Raw genomic sequence first — 21013 nt, 5'->3', positions numbered from 1 at the left:
ACAAAACAACAATCTATGGAATTGAATTTTTTAAAGTAGCTGAATTATTTAGACTGTTAGGTAGTGTTTTTAAATTTGAGGAAAATGGTTTGTCCAGATAGTTCTTTGTGTGTCTGATAGAGAGCTCTTAAGTTCATAAACCTACCTGCACTATTTCCTTTATAGCAAATGATGGCTGAGATAGTGCAGTACTTTCACAGTGCCCAGCACCCCTTACAACAGTCAGGTAGACCTCGGGGATTGGTTGTACACCTGCACTGAACTGTATGATTCACTTCAGGAGCTTGAAGTAGAAAGCACTGGTGTGGAAATGATCTTCCTGTTATTCACATTAACCAAAAGTTTTCTGTCACACCTCAGAAAAGGGCAATGAGTGAGCAAGTTTATAACACAGCATTTTCATTTCAGGAGTTAATTGGTCCTGCCTTCTTAACCACAGCAATAAAAGAAATAGGAATTTTAGTCTTTGCCATTATTACCCTTTATGACTTTGCCTCAATCATTTAAAAATTCTGCCCCATTGCTGCTTCATAAAGTTTACTATGTATGTCCCATGTTAAGAGTATGTAAAAAAAGAACAGAATAAATACTACTATTACTCTTGTAATGTAGATCAGACTAAGAAACTAGTTTCATCCTCAGTCTTGGGTGCTTCCCTGTCACAGCCCACTTCCTTCTCCTGGGCTGCCAGCTGTAGCCTGGCTGTGGTCCCCAGCCCTCCCAGCACGAAGGGCTGTGGTTTGTCAGTCAGTGACTGCAGGGGAGAGAGGGTGTCACCCGCTCCTACAGGGGCTATTCCCAGAGTTGAAGCTGGAGCGGGAGAGGCAGCAGTGACTGGGTCCCAACACAGGGGCTAAACAAAAACCACCCAGCTCAGGCCTGGCAAGGCTTGAGCCCCTGTACTGCCAATCAGCATACAGCAGAAGGCTTTATACAAGCAGTGTCAAAAGTCCTAGAATCATCAAATCATAGAATGGTTTGGGTTGGAAGGGACCTTGAAGATGACCCAGTTCCAACCCCCCTGCCATGGGCAGGGACACCTTCCACTAGACCAGGTTGCTCAAAGCCCCATCCAACCTGGCCTTGAACACTTCCAGGGAGGGGGCATCCACCACTTCTCTGGGCAACCTGTTCCAGTGTCTCCTTACATCTAATCTAAGTGTATCCTTTTCAGTTTAAAACCATTACGCCTCGTTCTATCACTACATGCCCTTGTAAAAAGCCCCTCTCCAGCTTTTTTGTAGGCTGCCTTTAAGTACTGGATGGCCACTATAAGGTCTCTTCAGAGCCTCCTCTTCTCCAGGCTGAACAACCCCAACTCTCTCAGCCTTTCTTCATAGGAAAGGTGCTCCAGCCCCTTGATCGTCTTCGTGGCCTCCTCTGGACTCACTCTAACAGGTCCATGTCCTTCTTATGTTGGGGGCCCCAGAGCTGGACACAGTACTCCAGGTGGGGTCCACCTCTCAAGCCTGTCAAGGTCCCTCTGGATGACATCCCTTCCCTCCAGCGTGTTGACCGCACCACACAGCTTGGTGTCATCAGCAAACTTGCTGAAGGTGCACTCAATCCCACTGTCCATGTTGCCAACAAAGATGATAAGCAGCACTGGTCCCAGCACTGACCCCTGAGGAACACCACTTGTCACAGCTCTCCCCTTGGACACCAATCCATTGACCAAAACACTTTGAGTGCGACCATCCAGCCAATTCTTAACCACTGAGTGGTCCGTCCATCAAATCCATGTCTCTCCAGTTTAGAGGCAAGGATGTCATGTGGGACAGTGTCAGATGCTTTGCACAAGTCCAGGTAGATGATGTCAGTTGCTCTTTCCTTTTCCACCAGTGCTGTAACCCAGTCATAGAAGGCCACCAAATTTGTCAGGCGCGATTTGCCCTTAGTGAAGCCATGTTGGCTGTCACCAATGACCTTATTTTCCATGTGCTTTAGTATAGTTTCCAGGAGGATCTGCTCCATGATCTTTCCAGGCACAGAGGTGAGGTCAGTAGTTCCCAGGGTCCTCCTTTTTAACCTTTTTAAAAATTGGCATGATGTTTCCTTTTTTTCAGTCACTGGGGACTTTCCCTGACTGCCATGACTTTTCAGCTGTGATGGAGAGTGGCTTGGAAACTACATCAGCCAATTCCCTCAGGACCCTGGGGTGCATCTCATTGAGTCTTATGGACTTAGGTACGTTCAGGTTCCTGAGGTGGTCTAAAACCAGTCCCTGCCATGAGGTTCAGAGGCTTGAGGGATGTGGGAAGAGAGATTAGCATTGAAAACTGAGGCAAAAAAAATGTTGACTATCTCAGCCTTCTCTGTGTTGCTGTCACCAGTTCCCCTGTCTCATTTATCGCAAAAGTACATTTTCTTTAATTTTTCTTTTCTGGCCAACATACCTGTAAAAGTCCTTCTTATTATTCTTTGCATCCCTTGCCAAATTCAGCTCCAAATATGCCTTAGCTTTCCTAATCCCATCCTACACATCCGGGCAGCATCCTGTATTCTTCCCAGGATACATGTCCCTTGTTCCATTGCCTGTGCATTTCCTTCTTACATTGCAGTTTGTCCAGGAGGTCATTTACTAAAGCCATGCTGGGGTCCTGCCTTCTTTGCTTGATTTCTTACATGTGGAAATCAAGAGCTGTTGTGCTCTAAAAGAAAATGTCCTTAAAGAGCTGCCAGTTCTGTTAAACTCTTTTGTCCGAGGACAGTTTTCTAGGGGTTCCCATCTATTAGTTCCTTAAACAGCTGGAAGTTTGCTCTTCTAAAATTCAAGTCCTGACTCTACTCATCAACTGGCCCATATCTCTCAAGATTCTGAATTCCATCAGGGCATGAGCATTGCAGCCCAGGCTGCCACCAATCTTTACCTTAATTAGTTAATCTGTGTCACATTTGGTTGGTTACAAATGGAGAGCTCTAGGAAGAAAGTAGAGAAGGAATCATAGAATCACAGAATCATCTAGGTTGGAAAAGACCTTGAAAATCATCTAGTCCAACTATTAACCTAACACTGACCATTCTCAACTACACCATATCCCTAAGCACTATATCCCTAAGCGCTAAGAGCTATGTCAACCTGAAATAATAATGGAAATGAGGGTAAAGGGAGGCTCACGTGAATTCAGGGGAGGGGAGGAGAGACATGGGTGAAAATTTGAGGAGGACATCTAGGATTGACATATGAGAACAGAGAAGTAGTAGCAGTGGAAGAACATCAGAGATAAACTCATAACAGGGCTTTTGCAGGTGAAAGCTGGTGGAGCATGTAAGATGGGTCAGATAGCCTGAGGAAGAAAGACTGTGTTAAGCTTTCAGAGAATATAAGAAATGTTTATGGGAGGAAAGAGAGAGAAAAACGAATATTTGAAGCCTCTGTGGTGACTGGAAGTGTATGTTTTTGGAGTTTTGTGGTGTGTATTGGTGCTCTAAATTCAAAGCTGTGCATGTACTGAAAGTGAGCTCTCATTTTACTACTTCAGATGGTCCAATAGCCTCTAGCTTACAAGGAATAAATTCATCACTGAGCACTGTGGTTTTTCAGGCTGTTAGTTGATTTGATTGAATGCACCAGACAACATAAACTCTTACTGTAGAATGAACCATTGTTGCGTGTATTGTATAGCTAAGAGGCCAACCTAAACTTTGCTGAGTATCTTGCCATTTCTCATAAAGATCCTGTCAAACAGAAGCAGTTGAATGATGGGCACAGTGTATCTCAGGGTTCAGTTTAGGATTCCTGTTGCTTTGACTGAACCACTAAGGAAAAAACAGTTGTGCTGCATCTTGAATATTGTACTTTTTTTGTGTAGAAACACCTGTATATGTGGCAACGGCAAGTGCTTTGACTGATATTTCCTGAAAATTTGGGACAAAGTACAAAGGACTGAAAATACCGCTTTCCTCTCTTTTTCTGCTGTAAGATGTCTGAAAGCAAAAAATGGCTCCTGTTTTGCTCTGGTATAAACATCTGTATTACTGCTTTTGTCAAGCTTTGGCATTTTTCCAGAGCTTCTAGCTGAGCTAGCTTGGAATGAGCCTACCAATAGGATTTTCTAATTGATAGTCACTTTAGAACTCTTAAGATTCAGAGTAGATTGCCTTTATGGTTGGCATGCTGAAAAAATGGCTTTGGCTCAGGGCAACTCTTGCCAATGTGTGTTAATAACTGATGGAAGGGATTGAAAAGGTGAAGGCAGACCCTTCTCAGTGATATCCAGTGACAGGACAAGAGGTAGTGGGCAAAAGCTGAAATACATGAAATTCTACTTTAAGATAAACCCCCCCCTTTTTTTTTTTTTTTTTTTTTTTTTTTTTGATATGAGGGTGTTCAGGTGCTAGAACAGTTTGCCCAGAGAGGTGGTGGAGTCTCCACCTTTGGAGATACTCAAAAACAGACTGCACGCAGACCTGAGAAACCTCTAGATGACTCTGTCTTGAGCAAGGAGGACTAGATGAGCCTCAGAGACTTTTTCCAACATCAACCATTCAGGGATTCTGAAGACTCTTCCCTGTTATTTGCTTCCTTAAAACCTGTAAGGTAGAACATAAAGCAGGTGGTACCAATACATTTCACTGCAATGTGAGAAATAAAAAGGAAGTTTTCAAGTGGGTGAGAACCAAATAATTTAATACTTAACTCATCATATAGAGATAGAGGAAATTATAACATTAGTATTAGTTTTTCTGGTTACCATTCATGACTATAGCTTGCAATTATTAACTCTGACTTTAATGTTTAAACAGGTAGTAAAATACAAAACCAAGGATATAATTTATATTGTATATTTTCATTACCTTCTCCTGTTATTTGGGCCTGTATGGAAGGCTCTTAAATCTATGGAGAGATGTATGGAAAGTCAACAGATAATACTTATGAAAGCTGATCTATATGTTGGAGGAGTTTTACACATGTCACAATCAAAGCACCTTGTGGAGTTTATATTATTAAAATGAATAATTTAAAGAAAATCATGCATGATTTGATTTTGTAATATCAATTGAAGTATTTGAATTTGGTTATTTAAAAGAAAATACTTATATGGATTCTGGAGGAAGGGGAATTAGTTAAAATTAAGAATTTTTACATCTACGTAAATCTGTTTCTCTCATTAGAGAAGCACAAAAGTGCGTGCTTCCTTGCTAGTGTGTTATTTCTCTTTTTGAAGATGTTATAGATTATTCTACTGTTTAATAGAAGCTTTAGTTGTTTAAAATTGCAGTATCATTTCAACAGCTCGTCAAATTGTTTTCAACAAAAACTAACATTTTTGGCTTTTTTTTTCCACAAAGTTTTTCTCACAACTGATTGTAAAGAATAGAACAGAAAGAGTGGAACATGACTGTTCCTGATGTTTCTGATGAGTTATCTTCTTATTGTTGTACATAAAAGTTACAAAAAGAGGTATGCAGTTAGGGTATGAAAGGATAAGATGCTGTTTGCTGTATTGTGTAAGGGAAGTAAAATATTTTCATAGTTAATCTGGAAAGGGATTATATGCTTTATTTTTTTATAATTTTATAATTTTGTAATTTTTTCATAAATGCCAAAATTCTTTTAAGAATTGGAAAAAAATTAACCTCAGAATTTACGACTATTTCTGAATAAAGATAGTGATTTTGTTTGTTTTTAAGAGAGAATTTCTTTAATATTCTGAGTTTAGTGATGATAAAATTGTTTCAGATACCCAAAGTAACTTATGTATAAATATAAGTCTTTTAAATTTATATTTATTTAGCTTTATGTAAGTTTTAGACTGAATAAGCATCTTCTAGATTTACAGAGTTTCTAAAAATATTCTGACTATATGCCTAGCAAATACAGCAGAGAAATTTACAGGTCATAGCAAACTTTCATGCTTAATGAGATTTTGATTAATATGTTTGATTAATATGATAGTTTATATATATATAACTCACATCTTTAGATTGTTTTTATAAAATTTGGCATTTAAACACCAAATGTTGGCCAATAAGTTCAAAAAGTTTATATAATTTCTAAATGATTAAGGAATAAACACAAAGTTGCATACAGAACATCTGCCATATTTACATTTTTCTTTTTAGGAGGTATATGAAAACTTTATTTTGCTAGTGCTGTTAGAACTTTTCATCCGAGTTTACAAGTTGGAAAAAGAACAGGAAGAAGCTGATTGATGACTATTTTCTTTTTTCGTTTGAGGATCCTAGAAATCATCTTGTTTTTTCTAATGTAGAGAATGAAGCCATTTTGAAAAAGACAGCTTGTTTGGGTTTTTGCCTTTTGATCAGTTTACAAGAATATCAGATATAGTAGCTTAATTGATAATCCACAGTTAAAAAACTCTGCTGTATATTCTATACTTCTAACACCTATACTCCTAACACCTCCTTACCTTGTTTAACATTTCTCATTAAGACAAAATGTTGTCTTGATTCTTAAAACTGGGCCTTGACATACATTTCTGTGTATTTTTTCACATTTAATGAAGGCACCAGCAACTTCTTAATAATACCGATAAGAGTACAGTAAAACTATGTTTTTAATTGTCTCCTTTGCATTAATATTGTCCTTTGCATCTTAGTTGGAAGCTGGCATGAAGCCAGAGTGGGACAGGCTAGTTGTGTAGTGTAGATAACTGCTGTGTTCCAGTGATCTCCATCTGACATAATGTTCCCTGTGGCCATACGGAATAGTTTTGATAACTCGAAGTTATCACAGAATCACAGAATCATTCAGGTTGGAAAAGACCCTTGGGATCATCGAGTCCAACCATCAGCCCTACTCTACAAAGTTCTCCCCCACACCATATCCCCCAGCATCTCATCTAAACGACCCTTAAACACATCCAGGGATGGTGACTCCACCACCCATATGAAACTCATTAGGGAAAAGGGAATGGAACATGTTTTATGTTTGCTCGTCTGCACCTCAGTTACACCCATAACAGTTGGACCAGTTAAGAACTGAATCCCATTCTCCTAATATGAAGTGAAAGGCTCTCCATTTAATGAGCTTTCCAAGCTACAAATGAGACATAGACAAGATACTACATACTACTTTGAAATCAAGAAAAAAAGAGCAGCTGTAAAACAATTAACATCTATAATACTTGTTTTGATCTATGGACAGAGTGTTTTACTATGTTCAGTGTCAGTGATTTGGAGATAATTTATAATAAGGGCTCATACTTTTATAGATTGACTACTTAGGACAAAATTAAACAAAGCGCTGAGTAGTGGGTGCACTGTTATTCAGCGGGTGTTGCCTCTAGGTATCAAATTGATGCTACCATGTATAGCAAAAGCAGATATGTTTGTTGTGTGTAAATACAGAGTAACAAAACATTTATTTGTAACCATATTTCAAATAATGTATTTTGGGTGCTGTAACTGATAAATGAGTCCTGAAACGTGATTTTTGTCATAGTTACTTTAGGAATGCCTGAATGCGTTTTGATAGTTGCAACTATTTTTCCTCCCATGAAAAACATACAGTAACCTGATTTTTGAATCCTTATTGCTAAAATACTCAGGACTTTCAAATGATAAAGTTCCTTAGTAATACTCATTTCATTTCGTGTGACATGGAGTTTATACCCCACAAACCAATTCCACAGAACATTAAAAATCCCAGCAAAAACTCTTGTGTTGGTTTTAAAGGGGCCATTTGTATATTGTGTGGCAAGCAATACCAGGTGCCTTATAGAATGGAACTACCTAATTGATTCTCCATTGAATGACCTGTTTATTATTTAAGAACAATTCCTTTTATCAAATTAGAACTATGAAGCTATATTTGAATGGTTAAATGCCCCAAATCAATATGAATCAAAACAGGTAAGAGCTGGTATAGTTAATCTTTCATATTGTCTCTTGTCCTGCAAAATAGTTGCAAATATATGTTGAATTTAATTCTATCTTCAGTGAAAGTAACAATAATGTATGCCTTTTAAAGCACATAGAGCCTTCTTTTATTGCAGCTAATGAGGAAGTTTTCTCTGCAAACTTTGAAAACATGAGCAAATTGTTATCTTTGAATTTTTAGAACCTTCTCATATTCATGCTGTAAATAAAAATAGATATTTATCTAATTCATGAAGCAGATTCTTTATAATCAGATGTAATGCAGGTTTTGGTCCAGTTCCTCTTATGTATTGTCAATAACAGGTATTCACAAGAGCATACAAAAAAGAGAAAGAACAACATGAAAAGAGGATTGTTCTAACCATTTACAGTGCCTTTGACCTCCTACCACCTTTCTTAAAAGTGTGCTGAGTGCTACCGGTGCATTTTAACCCAAACAATAACTTACCTACTTAGTAGTTTCACACATGTGAGAAGATGTCTTTCTCATCCTAAAGCTTAAAGAAATTTACATTCCATATTTGATAATTTGTGGTGGTGTTTCAATTTAAAGATGATCCATAATGATTCTGTCAGCATTAACTAAACTAGGTGGTTCTGCAAATGGATAAATCCTGTGATCTAGAAAAAGTCGTTTTGCTTTTGCTCAAATAAATTGTGGGAGAAAAACCTGAATATAACTGTATTCTTAGTGCAGTCTGATACAATTGGCAGAAAAAAAGCTATGCACAGAAAGGTTATGGATTTTTTTTTAATCTTTTATTTTTTAAAATAGAAATAGTTGGAACTGATAGGGCTAAATTGTTGATTTTCATTTTGCCACCATGTCAACTCTTTTTTTTATTTTTAATTTTTTTTCCAGATGCACATGTACAGCAGGGTGGACAGGGCCAGACTGCAGTGAAGATATAAATGAATGTGATTCTGAACCATGCTTGAATGGAGCCACCTGTTATGAATCTGTTAAGCAGGGACAGTTTGTATGCATTTGTCCTCCATTTTATACTGGTGACTTCTGTCATCAGCGCTTCAGTCCCTGTGAGCTGCCTTACAATCCATGCATAAATAATTCAACCTGCTTGGCACAAATCGATGGAAATCCAATGTGCATTTGCAAAACAGGTAAGAACTGGTATAGTTAATCTTTTCCATTGTCTGTTGCGCTGCAGAAAAGTTGCAAATATTTGTGGCATTTAATGCTATCTTCAGCGAAAGTAACAATGTGTACCTTTCAAAGCACATAAAATCTTCATGAGATACAGCAGGTCTATCAGTTATGTTAAAAGATTGATAAGATACCTGTCAATTCACCTACTATTAATTTCTTATCTTACAGTACTTACTAAATCTTTGTCTGTTTAGATTCCAGCACTCAGAATTACTGAGTCAATTTACAACATAGAGATACACATGCATCTGGCCAGCAGAGCTGACAAAATAAATCGACAAAACAGGCAGAAATAGACAAAATATATGCAAATTGTTAAAAGTACAAAAATTGGAGCAAGCTGGAAATAGTTCCTTTTCCTGCTGAGCTTTCAGGAAGGCCTGGCACATCAAGGGAGTAATCTTCCCCTGCCTAATGGTAGAGCGGATTGCTTTCCATATGCACAACAAGCAAAATCACAACAGGTGCTGACAGCTTTCCTGGGCCATGGCTTAAAAGACACAATCTCTCCCTCGATGTACAAGAACTGCTAAGGTGAAACGGAGCAACAGTTTAACCATGCAGATCATTGCTATGCAATTCTGCATAGGAATTGAAGAACACTAACTAATTAAAACTGCAGTGAAGATTTAGGTAGGGAGAGTACAATTACTGAATTTGGAATTTAGGCAGGGTTTTGAAGTCATCACTTTCATACCTATAAATAGTAGGGATGTAGGGGTGTCCTAGGGACCAAGGATAGTAAATATATAGATTGCAATGTTACACCACAATAGTATTACTCATTGTTTACTGAGCTGCAAAGATATGGAGATAATACGTAGAAGTCAGCAGTATTTATAGCTTGGGGTTTTTTACTATTAAGGTAAAGGTTACCACAAGTTGCTGAGTTAAAAAAACAAAGTCACTTGGGGAAGTATGCAAGTTGCTATCGAAGCACCTTTTAGAAAAGCTACTTTTTAAAAGCAGCTTTTAATACAATGTATTGAAACCTTTTTCAGAAATTATTTTCAGAGAGACATGTAGTTCAAGTCTTTTCTTAACATTACTCAGAAAAGTCATCTTTGCAAAACATTTTTGAGCACGGTTTCTCAAGAATCCAAAAAATTTACAGCCAAGATTCTCAGGGAACTTTGTTGGAATCTTCAAGGATTCTTGAAGCTTGTAGCCAAGAATCTTCAGAGAACTAGCAGGGGAGTTACGTGAACCAGTAACATGCACTGCTAACAAATCTTGGAAAGTGGAAAATATTTCAGTATTGCATAATTCATGAAATGAGTTAAGTATTCATGCTAGGAAAAATGCAACCATTTATTCAGGACTCTTACCAAAAAAGGAGAGATGGTAAAATGAAGAAATTTAATTGAAAGCAGTTTATGGAAATCTATTTCTGCAGTTGTCTTTTATTTTCCTATTTTTGTCTGCCATGTGCTTCCCTTCTCTCCCAATAAACCTGTCATGATTACACTGACATAACTAAACTACTCCAAGATACCTGACCTAGTACCTAATGGCATGTTGATGAAGCAACTTGCCGGTAGTTAACAGTCCAGTCATTAGAAGGTATGAATCTGGCTTAGCAAGAATTGCAAAATGTAGCTGTCCTTACCAAATTCTAAAGATTATCTTTAGAAAACCGTATCTGAGATGTGTACAATTAGACCACAAATCATGCTATTGACTGTAGTACTTCTTTAGAAGAAAAAGAGAATATCCACTGACTGACTACAGGGAGCTGGGATTGGGATGCCATACTAGGCCAGAGAAGACAAAAGTTGATAGAGTATAAATTGGGCACAATCAAACCTGATGTAATGTGTTAGCCTAAGACAGAATTATTACAGCAAATTGGTAGGGAGATAATGAAATCATGATTAGTAGCAGTATAAAGCAAAGCTATGTATCTTTGTTCTTCTGTTTATGTTAGGGAGTTACAGTTGTCTGGGTTTGCTTTAAAGATTTTTAAAATTCTATAAATAATATAAATTTAAAGCTTCCTTTTGAGGTGTCTGCTCTAGCTGTAGAGGTTTGCCTCCTGCAAGGAGCTGGATTATAACATTTGTAACACAAAACTGGGCTCTCATATCATAGATTATAGAACAGTGTTAGACCATGAGTTTAAGTTAAGTTGTAACACAAGCAGGTTAAACAGTTTAAAAAATTGTGATCTCTACAATTGTATTCTGGTATATTCATGGTTGCAAGAATGTTGTAGGGTATGCTATTGTAAAAGTTTAGGAATCACTGCAGTAGAGCGATTTTCCCAAGAAGTGTACAGAAAAAACCTCCTCTTACATACTTTGACAGTAACTGATAAGCAAGGGTTTAATCAAGGCAATTGGGAGGAGAGGGCTTTTTGAGCTGTTATGCATATACCCAGCATTGAATCCTGCCGTTAGTTTCTCCTGAAATGTTACATACTAAATGCAGATGAAACAGAGGAGGAAAGGACAACTTAGAGCAAATAATAGAATGTTTTATTGCTTAATTTATCAACATGTTTTTCTGTTCTTAAAGAATTCCATTCTTGGAATTAACCTGAATAACAGAAATGAAAACTTAGTGTAACAGAAGAAAAAGGTAGGAAACATGAGAAAAGCTATAGAATATAAATAATGTTGAAATATATGTAGCTGAGCCTGAGCAGCTGTTCATAAATTCCCTGGAAGATTTACATGTAAAAGATTCAAAGAACAATTCAACTGCATACATAAGTGAACTAGAGGGTGAATAAACTAGAGGATGAACATTAGACCATGCTGTTCTAGATAATGCCAAGCACAAAAGTGTTAGTTTCATAAAGGGAACTCAAAGGGAAGACAGGACAGTTTGGTAAAAATAGTGCAGCTTTCTGGGAACAATTGTGTTCCAAGAAAGAAATTAATGAAAAAGATGCATTCAAAATGAAGGAAAACTATGAGAGGGCATGCAACTACAGAGTGCAAGATAAGCTCTCTGGCTGGGACTGTTGAACAACAGCAGGCGTACTATGAAATGGAAGACAAAAGGTAACAGTTATCACGGAGAAATGTGAAATCTGGGGCAATACAAGCACATAAATATTACAGAGAATTAACAAGTCAAAAAAGAATTTGCCAACATAAACCATGAACCAGAAAACATCTAGTGTTTTCTAATAAGGCTTTTTTTTTTTTTTTTTTTTAACAGAGGTATATTCTGTGAGAATTATTAGTAGATATATCTAGGAGCTGAAGCAAGGCAAGGTTAGTAGGAACAGCAGACGTAGTTATTGCTGACATAAAGACAGGAAGGAAAGGACAAAGTTGTTGAATTCAGATGGCTTTTAGAATTCCTGCTCCTTATAATAGAAGGTAGAAATTAATCTCTTTCTTTAAAATTAGATATAGATCTTGCTTCATTAGTCCGTGTAATATCCTCAGCTCAGGATGCTTATTTAATCTCCTTAATACAATAGAAACAATATTCTGCTTACCTTTAGTTTGCGATGAGAAAATGCTCAGGAACATATATGTAAATACATTGTATATTGCATATATATGTTGAGAGAGTGTTCATGCCGAAGCTTTACCTACCTTGTTCAAAAATATGATTTGGTCAGCATTTGTGTTAGTTCAATAGCATTTTAATGAGTTAGGAAACTCAAAAGGGAAATCAATGAAATAATGTACTTATTATTGAAACAAATACACCAGAAAGTCTGGATTAATTTTACCAGATGCAGCAGTCCACTGTATTACACTGAGGAGGTATATGTACAGGTATACACAGTATACATTGATGAGGTCCCCCTGTGCTCCATTTACAGTCAATGAAGAGAAGGAAGCCATTTTCTGAGGTAATTCATTTCACCCAAAAGCAGACATACAAAGTCAAATGGCTAGTGCTATAGAAATATTTATGTCACTGACTACATAGGCAGCTCAGGACAATTTTTTCAGGTAGTAGATGGGCTCAGTTCCTTAGCAGTTGCCTGGATTATTGCTTCTGTAGAGATTTCTGTGTTCTGGGAAGCACACAGTTTTAGAGAGTAATAAAACAAAAGAATGCAGAGCAGTGATTTGTGTCATTACAGCACACAGGTCGTAAAAAACGTCATCTTATTTGTGCTCATTATATCTTTAAAGATATAAAGCTAGAAGCTAAGAACTGAAAAACTGGCTTATGCAAGAGGAATTGCATGGGTCATAAGGTTACAACCACCAGTTTTAGGGTGTTGGGAAATTACATGTCTTGTTCCAGGGAAAGGTGTCAATGAGATCTAAGGAGAGTAGTGTGTCATCTCTATGGAGAAACAATAGCTACATTTTGTGTTGAAATTAGCCATCCTATTTTTTCTTTATTCTCCAAGTGCTTTTTCCAAAAGCAAGACTTTATGGTTCCTTTCCTGATGCTTCAAGGTAATTTTTGAAGTGCTTCTTTTAAACAGTTCTTTCCAGGATTTCCTCACCCCTTTTATCAGACTGCTGTCAATAACTCTTCCGTACAACATATTCTTTTTTAATACCCTTTGTCCTAGCATGCTAATGACTATTTTTATTCGGTCTATAACATCTTACAGATAGAAGTTTGAACTGAGACAAAATATTTTTCAGCCCATGTCTCAAATAAGACTAAGTGAAAATTGCCATAATGCACAAACTTTAAAATATCAAGCAGAACTAATAAGTAGATGCTAAAGAACAGAAGTTATATAAATGGGAGATTGCCACTGTCAGATTTCTGAGCCCTTCACTGCCACTTTGTTTTTCAGACACATGCATACATAATTCACAAAGGGAACTAGTCTTTTTGCCATGTATAACATTTCACACACCTTTGATTTTGATATGTGTACCTACCTATGTTATAATGCATAACCTAAATACCTATACTAATGATTATGGGTCTATTGTGGTAACTCTGCTGCTTGCAAACATGGGTTCATAAATGGTTCACAGTAAGGAGACAAATATAATCCATGATACTGTGCTGATTAATAAAATAGTAGAGATCTTATGGGGAAAGAATCCTGTTAGTCCTGTGTTACCTGCAGAAGTAAATTCTGTATTATTTCTCTGCAATGGAATAAGGAGATGAAAATGACCATAAGTATAACAGCAGATGTGTAGCTTCTACGCTCTGCATATTCCACACTTCGCAGCTCACAGAATCCCATAGACAGAGTTGAGACGTGCAGTAGCCCTTTCCCATATTTCAGAGAAATTGAAGGAACAATAGCATCTCTCCTGGCTTAAGTAACAGTGTTTAATGCTTCATCCATTGACAGCAAAACTACCACAGGATGTTGGAATTTCTGTAAACTAAAACGAATATGTCATTCTGCCTGCACATAAATTGCAAGCAAATTTGAGCATACTATCACACCCAGTAGTGCTAATGTTGAGAATGAGAAGACTAGGGCTTGAGATTAGATGAGCTGCTCTTGTGATGTTCTCCACAGAACACAGGTATTTTTAGAGCTCATATTATTAAAGTCACTTTCATGCTACCCGAACTGTTAAAAATATACAGAAATAAAAGTAAATGGTCTAACACAAAGAATTGCAATGATTTTCAATTGTTTTTCATCTCCATTAATTTCTGAAAGTCTTGAAGTTGCTATTTGTTACTATGAAAACTTACATTTTAGATATGCTTCACTTCCTCAAAAAAATTACACATTTTTCCTAAAATGACAAATAAATGTTTAAATGAAGTACTGTCTCCAATGAAGTTAAAAAAAAAAATGTGGGTAAGCAGTTATACCAATGAGATTTTGTTTACATCTTCATTTTCTCTACTGTGGCAGGAAAAATACTGTAAAATGTTTGACAAATAAACCATTTGTTTGTCAGACTTTACAATGACATTTGTCAAGCCTGTTTATTAGCCGCCTAGGAAAAAAAAAACAAACAGTTGTTTCTTGAATTCAATATTGGAAATTTTGAGCACGTATCTAATGGAATTCTGGATTCACAAGTGACAGTGTGTGCCATTTGCTCTTCCCCATTGATTAGATGCAGCTTTTCATTTAGAAGTTCAGAATGGTTTGAACTGAGTTCAGAAAACTTTCAGGTTTTCCACATAAAAAACCCTAAGGTCAAAAATTGCATTTTTAATGTTGCTCAGGTTTGACATGTGGAAAAGCTACCTTGTAAAGTATCTGTCAGGACAGCTACATCAAATCACTGACATGTGCTATTCATTTACAGTTTGGATCTTAAATTTGACTGGCAATAGGAAAGGCAGTAAGTAGTTGCCTTTAAATGTGCATATTGCTTTCCTACACATAGTACTAAATATTGGTACAGTAACGATACATTACAGCACCGTACATATTTTCAGGCTTTCCAGTAATGTACCACTTTACAAAATAGTTTGCTTAAAATAAAAATTATTCTGTTTTAGATTTCAAACAATTAATTGTATTCACATTATAAACTACAAATTAAGTTTTGTTGGCTGCATTAAGTGAATGGTGTTTTACATACTGCAGATTTCTTTGCAACTGAAAAATGTTCGTTTCAGTAATATATCTGACATGTTAAACATTTTAAGTCAGTCTCCCCCATTGTCTTTTTTCTTTCCTCTTGCAACACATGGAATAATTTGGAGACATGTCTACATCACTGTAAAAATTGCATCCATACATTAGTTTTAGTTTAAGTATCCCAGCCAGATCACAGCTATGTGTGGCAGTAGTTGTAGCTTGTCAAAATAACCTAAATTGTGCTTGACTATCATGTAAAATACAAGAATGGTATGAGTCCATGCGTATTAGACCCATGAGGTATCACATAGCTTCAACAAGCACTATGTAAATAAACTACCAAGGTAATTCTTTCCTTAAACCAGTTCCACTTAGGTATAAGCATTTTAAGTATTCTTTTGGATCTGAAAGTAGTATGATTGTTGCATGTCCAAGTACATTCATAAAATAAATATTTTAATCCTAACCTTGCAGTATCCATTTTGAGGTTTGACTCTCCTGTTTGTACAAGTGATATGCACAGTGTTACACTTCTTTATTTTCATAATTCACTCTGAGAACATATATCAAGAGTGTATTAAAATGGGTTTATTAGCATATGCTTTTTTTGAAACATCCTTTGTACAACCTTCGTAAATTATAAATAAGCACAGACATGCAGAAATTCTGAATGAGATAAAGTTAAATAACTGCTAATATTTTTCCATGTCCTTTTAAACAGATTTGAGTGTTTCTGATTAACAGTTTAGTTGAAAACAGGAACTTTTGCTGGTCTTCTGTAAAAATTGCTAGAAAGGTCAAAAATTCCTTAGAAAAACTTGCTGAATGAGTTCAGAAGTTTTCACTGTGAATCAAAAAAGTAACCTAAATAATTCTATGTAATTTTTAACAGTATATGTCATTAAGAAAAAGAGATTGACTTTTTTTATAAAAAAAGACTGAGGTAATTTATGTCAGTTAAAAAAAGACAATATTCAATAGTAAATTGAACACCTGGATTGCTTATTTTGTAATGTAATAGATAGTGAGTAAAATTTTGTGATGAAATGGTATTTTTCTCCACCTGTAGGAATAATAGATAAAGTAGCATGCCTACTGTATGTTTATTTATTTTATATCTTTTTGAGATAGCTATATTTTTCTATGGGCTGGAAAAATGTGTACTACTGCAATCAAAAATGTGCCTAATGGTGCTTTATGTATTCACTTCTGTACTATTTGCTACAAAAAGACTATAAAGCATCCATAACCAAGTGGGGATGACAGGCAGAAGCAGAATGATGAATGCCCTCCATTTTCCTTTTTATGTCTTTTAATCTGACAACTGTGGTGTTTTGTTGTTCTTTTTTTTTAAAAAAAAAGATGCTTGCTCAAATATTATATGGTATCAGAAAACAGTAAGAAGCTATTCCATATAAGCTCTGTTAGTATTTTTTTAAGTTTTACTTTGTTAGCTTCACACCCTTTTCTGATTACCTTACAAAACTAAACACTACATATCTTTGAGTTATTTATATTACACAGGTTTACTTTCTGTTTCAGTGTACTACTTTCCAGTGAAGTCCAATTTCCCCTGCCCATTGACACAACCTTCTACTCTGTAGCAAAACTTAGTTTCAGAAATGTCAAACATTACAAATAAAGAAGTTGCAGATGAGGAAGTTGGGTACAAATGGTCTCTCACATTCATTAAGCCCTCAAAACAGAATTAGAGAAACCCATTACCATCTTGTGCTCTTACTCGGTAGTGCTGGGATGGCATGTGTCAGAACAACTGATTGTTTTGTGTGTGTGTGTGAGTGACTGCTGTCTACTTGATGGGAACAGGTCTAGTACTGAACATTGAACGAGCATGCCACAGCCCAAGTTATCGTCCTTTTACCTTCCTTTTCTTCCTTAATCAAACATCAGGCAAATATAGATGAAGGCTCAAGTTGCAGTATTAAGATGCAGATTACACACACTACAGATAAGAAAAGTGTGTGGATTGTTTACTCTGATTCTGGCTCATTCGCAAATACTAAACTCAGCCATTCAGAATATAACAAGGTTGCCTGTGCAGAGGGAGCTTCTTCAAAGCAGTACCCTGGGACAGAGAATTTTTGCCCTGTTATGACAATTCTTTTACAAAGATTTTGTGAAATGTCATACAAATAGGAAATAAATGAGAATATCACTTCACACTCAGGATATTTCTGAAAAACAGAATTACATCATAAGAGTATATGTGACTATAATTGAAGGGTTAGTTTGAGATACATTCCAGGCTTTATTTTTCAGCTTCATCGCAGACACTCTTGTGAAACCTTCACCAAACATTCAGAATTCATTTCAGTCAGGTCTAGCCAGAAAGGTTGTTGGACAGAAAAAATCCTGGAAAGAAGAAAATGCCAGCTGCTTTGCTGTGGACTGTCGTTTAGATTATATGTTGGAATGCCAGCAGAGATTTCTCTCTACAGCTTTCCCTACAGCTCTGACCAAGCCACTTAATTTTTCCAATAATGCTTTTCTCTAGATAAAAATAAGCCATACTATTCTAACTGTGATCTTTCATGATTTAGCCACTTTCATGAAGTACTTTGAAAACCACAGTTACATAATATAACAATAAAAATAATTTACTCTTCCTATTTTGGTAACTAAAAAAGTACTGATAACGACTTTTACTTGCTGTTTTAATAGAGAATCCAGTAAAAAGCCTTCATCATTTTTGTAATAAAATACACTGAATTTCAGTGGATGTTTTTATAGTTGTTTTAATTTAATTTTGATATCTAAATTGTGTTCAAAAGCACTGTGATGAACACCATAAATGCTGTTTAGTCAGTCTGCTATCAGGGATCATGTGTATTATAGTCACTGCAGTGCAAATTGTTTGTTCATTTTAATGGTTTCATTACTACAGCAACTGCAACATTCAATTGTGCAAAATTCAACTAAATAGCCATAGTTTATTCACTGTATATAATTTTACCACAACTGTGTCTTTAATACAACATTTACTTATGTGAACGTTGTAAGACGTAGTATGTTAAGAGCAAAAGTGGTATTCTTACAGCATTGAAAAATCTTTTATTTCTCTTTAGCACATATTCTGGGACATTTACACAGGTAAATGTAATAATGTATCATGCCAGTAATGTACTACACAGATAAGATCTTGATCACATTTTTTCTTCATTTAAATATTAAAACCAATTAAATGTGTTTTCTCATCTACTGACTGCTTTGAATAAATGTGGTCTCTCTAACGTCCATTATGCTCTGTAACATATTACTTACTGAATTAGTTTTTAGTTTCTGATATTGTCCCACACTCCCCAAGAAAACTGTTTCAGTCCTTTAAAATGTTACGGTTCCCCATTTTATTTAGCCAGGTGCTCCATCCAAATCTATTCTGTTTGGTTCATTGAAGTATGTTGAGACTTCTTATAATCTCCAGAAATGAACTTTTTGAAGCTAAGGAACAAAATTGGAGAAAGTTCTTTTAGGATTGCATTCACTTGCTGCCCCTGATCTTATAGGGGAGTGAGGGCTGGCTGCTCCAGAAGCAAAAGTAAGTCAGGAGTTTTACCAAACCTGCCAGGGCAGGGATGTCCCTGTCAAGGGTCCTGTCTGTCAGTAGCCGAATGAGGCAACCAGGGCAGGGCCAATGACAGTGTCCAGGATCAACATAGTATGCCAGGTTGCCAGTCAAGGCTACAGGGAATGGGGCAGGTCCAAGATTAAGCCAGGGAGCTAGTCTCGGGTACGGGTACGTAGCTAGGCACGCACATGGCTGCCACACAAGTCAGTCAGATACCTAGGGCAAAGAGCCTCAGCTTAGATGCTCCCAAGGGAAGGAGTAGTCACCACTGATACTTCTCTCTTTCTTGAACAGCTTCAGTGGCAGCTGAGGTTTCTCAGGCCTGCCACTTGATTGTCTAAGCCAAACCTCCCAGAGGATCTGTGGCCCTTATATTCACATTATGTAGTAACATTCATTCATTCACAGTTAATATAATCTGTGTTTCAGGATTTGAGGGTACTTACTGTGAAGTTAACAGTGATGAGTGCATCTCCCATCCATGCCAGAATGAAGGTCTCTGTGTGGATGGGGTTAACCATTACAGGTGAGGAAAATTATTTGAATGACAGATATTCAGTATGATACATGGATGTTTATCATCTAGCTACTCTTTTTGGTACTTTGCCTGTATTATGTTTGCTGTCCTTCAGTGATGTAATATGTCTTTTTTTGTGATGCGTTTAAAACTGTTACATTACACTCTAAATCTTCTTGTGGGCAAAAAGACATACATGTACACCATATATGTGGACCCAAGAATCTATTTTAGGGCTAATTAAAATCTCAATAATCTAATCAAAATATAAAGAGTAGTTGTTATTGGTCCAGTTACAGTAATACAGTCTAAGTTGAGCTTAATAGAAAAAAGCTTAATGAACAATGTAGTTATAATTAAATCTTGTAATTATCTAGCTCTCGTCTCTGTTGTTATGATTACCCTCACAATGTTTGTCTGGGTCCTGTGATGAGTGATTTCAGTCTTCCTCAAGAAGAACTGGCAACATTACTCAAGTCACCAGCATTTGGAAGTCTTTGCCATAAGTGTGGTGTTTACAGCGGAGGTTTTCTCATATTCAGTCTCAGGCCTACTTGGAACGATTTTAGTGTGTTTCGTTTGTTTACCAGTACTTCCTTTGTTTACCAGCTTTCCCAGCCCACAGGGACACCAAAAGCTACTGTTTGTAACACCATGATTATCCCAGTGTGTTGCACCCTCACCCTAGGTGCTGTTCCCTCCCAGAGCTGAAGCTGAAGTATGAGAGGCAGCAGTCGGCTGACTCCAGGGCAGGTGTCAAAACATGTGAAAACCAGATCAGCCTAAGGCTTGTTGCCTTCAACAATTAATGGCAAAAATCTTATTTCCTGGGCTGCAGTCACTGTGTTTGTGAAGCTTGTTAAAGTACAGCATGTTGTAATGATCAGAAAAAAACAGACATAATTTTGGAACCACCTAATTCGTATCCCTCAAAATCTGCCACATTTTTCTGACATCTTTTTATATTAAACTGATATAATGACATCCTTTTTGCTAGATGCTCCTGCCAACATGGCTTTACTGGGACACTATGTGAAGCAGAGATTAATGAATGCTTATCAAGACCCTGCAAAAACAATGGAACTTGCCTGGATCTTGTAAACAGGTTAGTTACTTAAATGAAAAGCAATTCCGTGATTTCCTATGTATAGTCTGCTTGCTGCCTTGAGGTTTAGGTGGGACATTCAGCATATGACAAGGATTCTGTGTTAAAATGAGGTAGACAAATGCTACTGACTCAGCTATTTGTTTTCAGTATGTGTCTTCAGCACAATTTGTTCTTTTCCTCCTTACTTTTTATTTTGCTTTTTTAAAAGTTAGAATAAGAATGAAATAGAGGAAAACTGATCTTCAGTTAGATTGCTTCATGTCTCTTTTCAGCTTCCAACAATGACCTTTTCTAATGTAAATATTTACTAAAAGTGTAAGCAAGAGAAAAAATTGTAT

At 36.6% G+C, this 21013-nt stretch overlaps 1 protein-coding gene across 1 annotated transcript in view; it reads left to right on the top strand.

Moving 5' to 3' along the window:
* EYS (eyes shut homolog) overlaps window positions 1-21013 on the top strand; it is a 1118553-nt gene that overhangs the window by 528508 nt on the left and 569032 nt on the right. Inside the window, exons 23-25 of the mRNA XM_074861787.1 lie at window positions 8708-8967; window positions 19480-19576; window positions 20565-20672. Coding sequence (XP_074717888.1) covers window positions 8708-8967; window positions 19480-19576; window positions 20565-20672 — 465 coding nt within the window. The remainder of the gene's footprint in view (window positions 1-8707; window positions 8968-19479; window positions 19577-20564; window positions 20673-21013) is intronic.

This window comes from Strix uralensis, chromosome 3 (assembly GCF_047716275.1).
Source record: "Strix uralensis isolate ZFMK-TIS-50842 chromosome 3, bStrUra1, whole genome shotgun sequence".
In the NCBI taxonomy this organism is placed as follows: domain Eukaryota; kingdom Metazoa; phylum Chordata; class Aves; order Strigiformes; family Strigidae; genus Strix; species Strix uralensis.
Note: the sequence above shows the minus strand (reverse complement) of the source record. Positions and strands in the feature narration are given on the sequence as shown.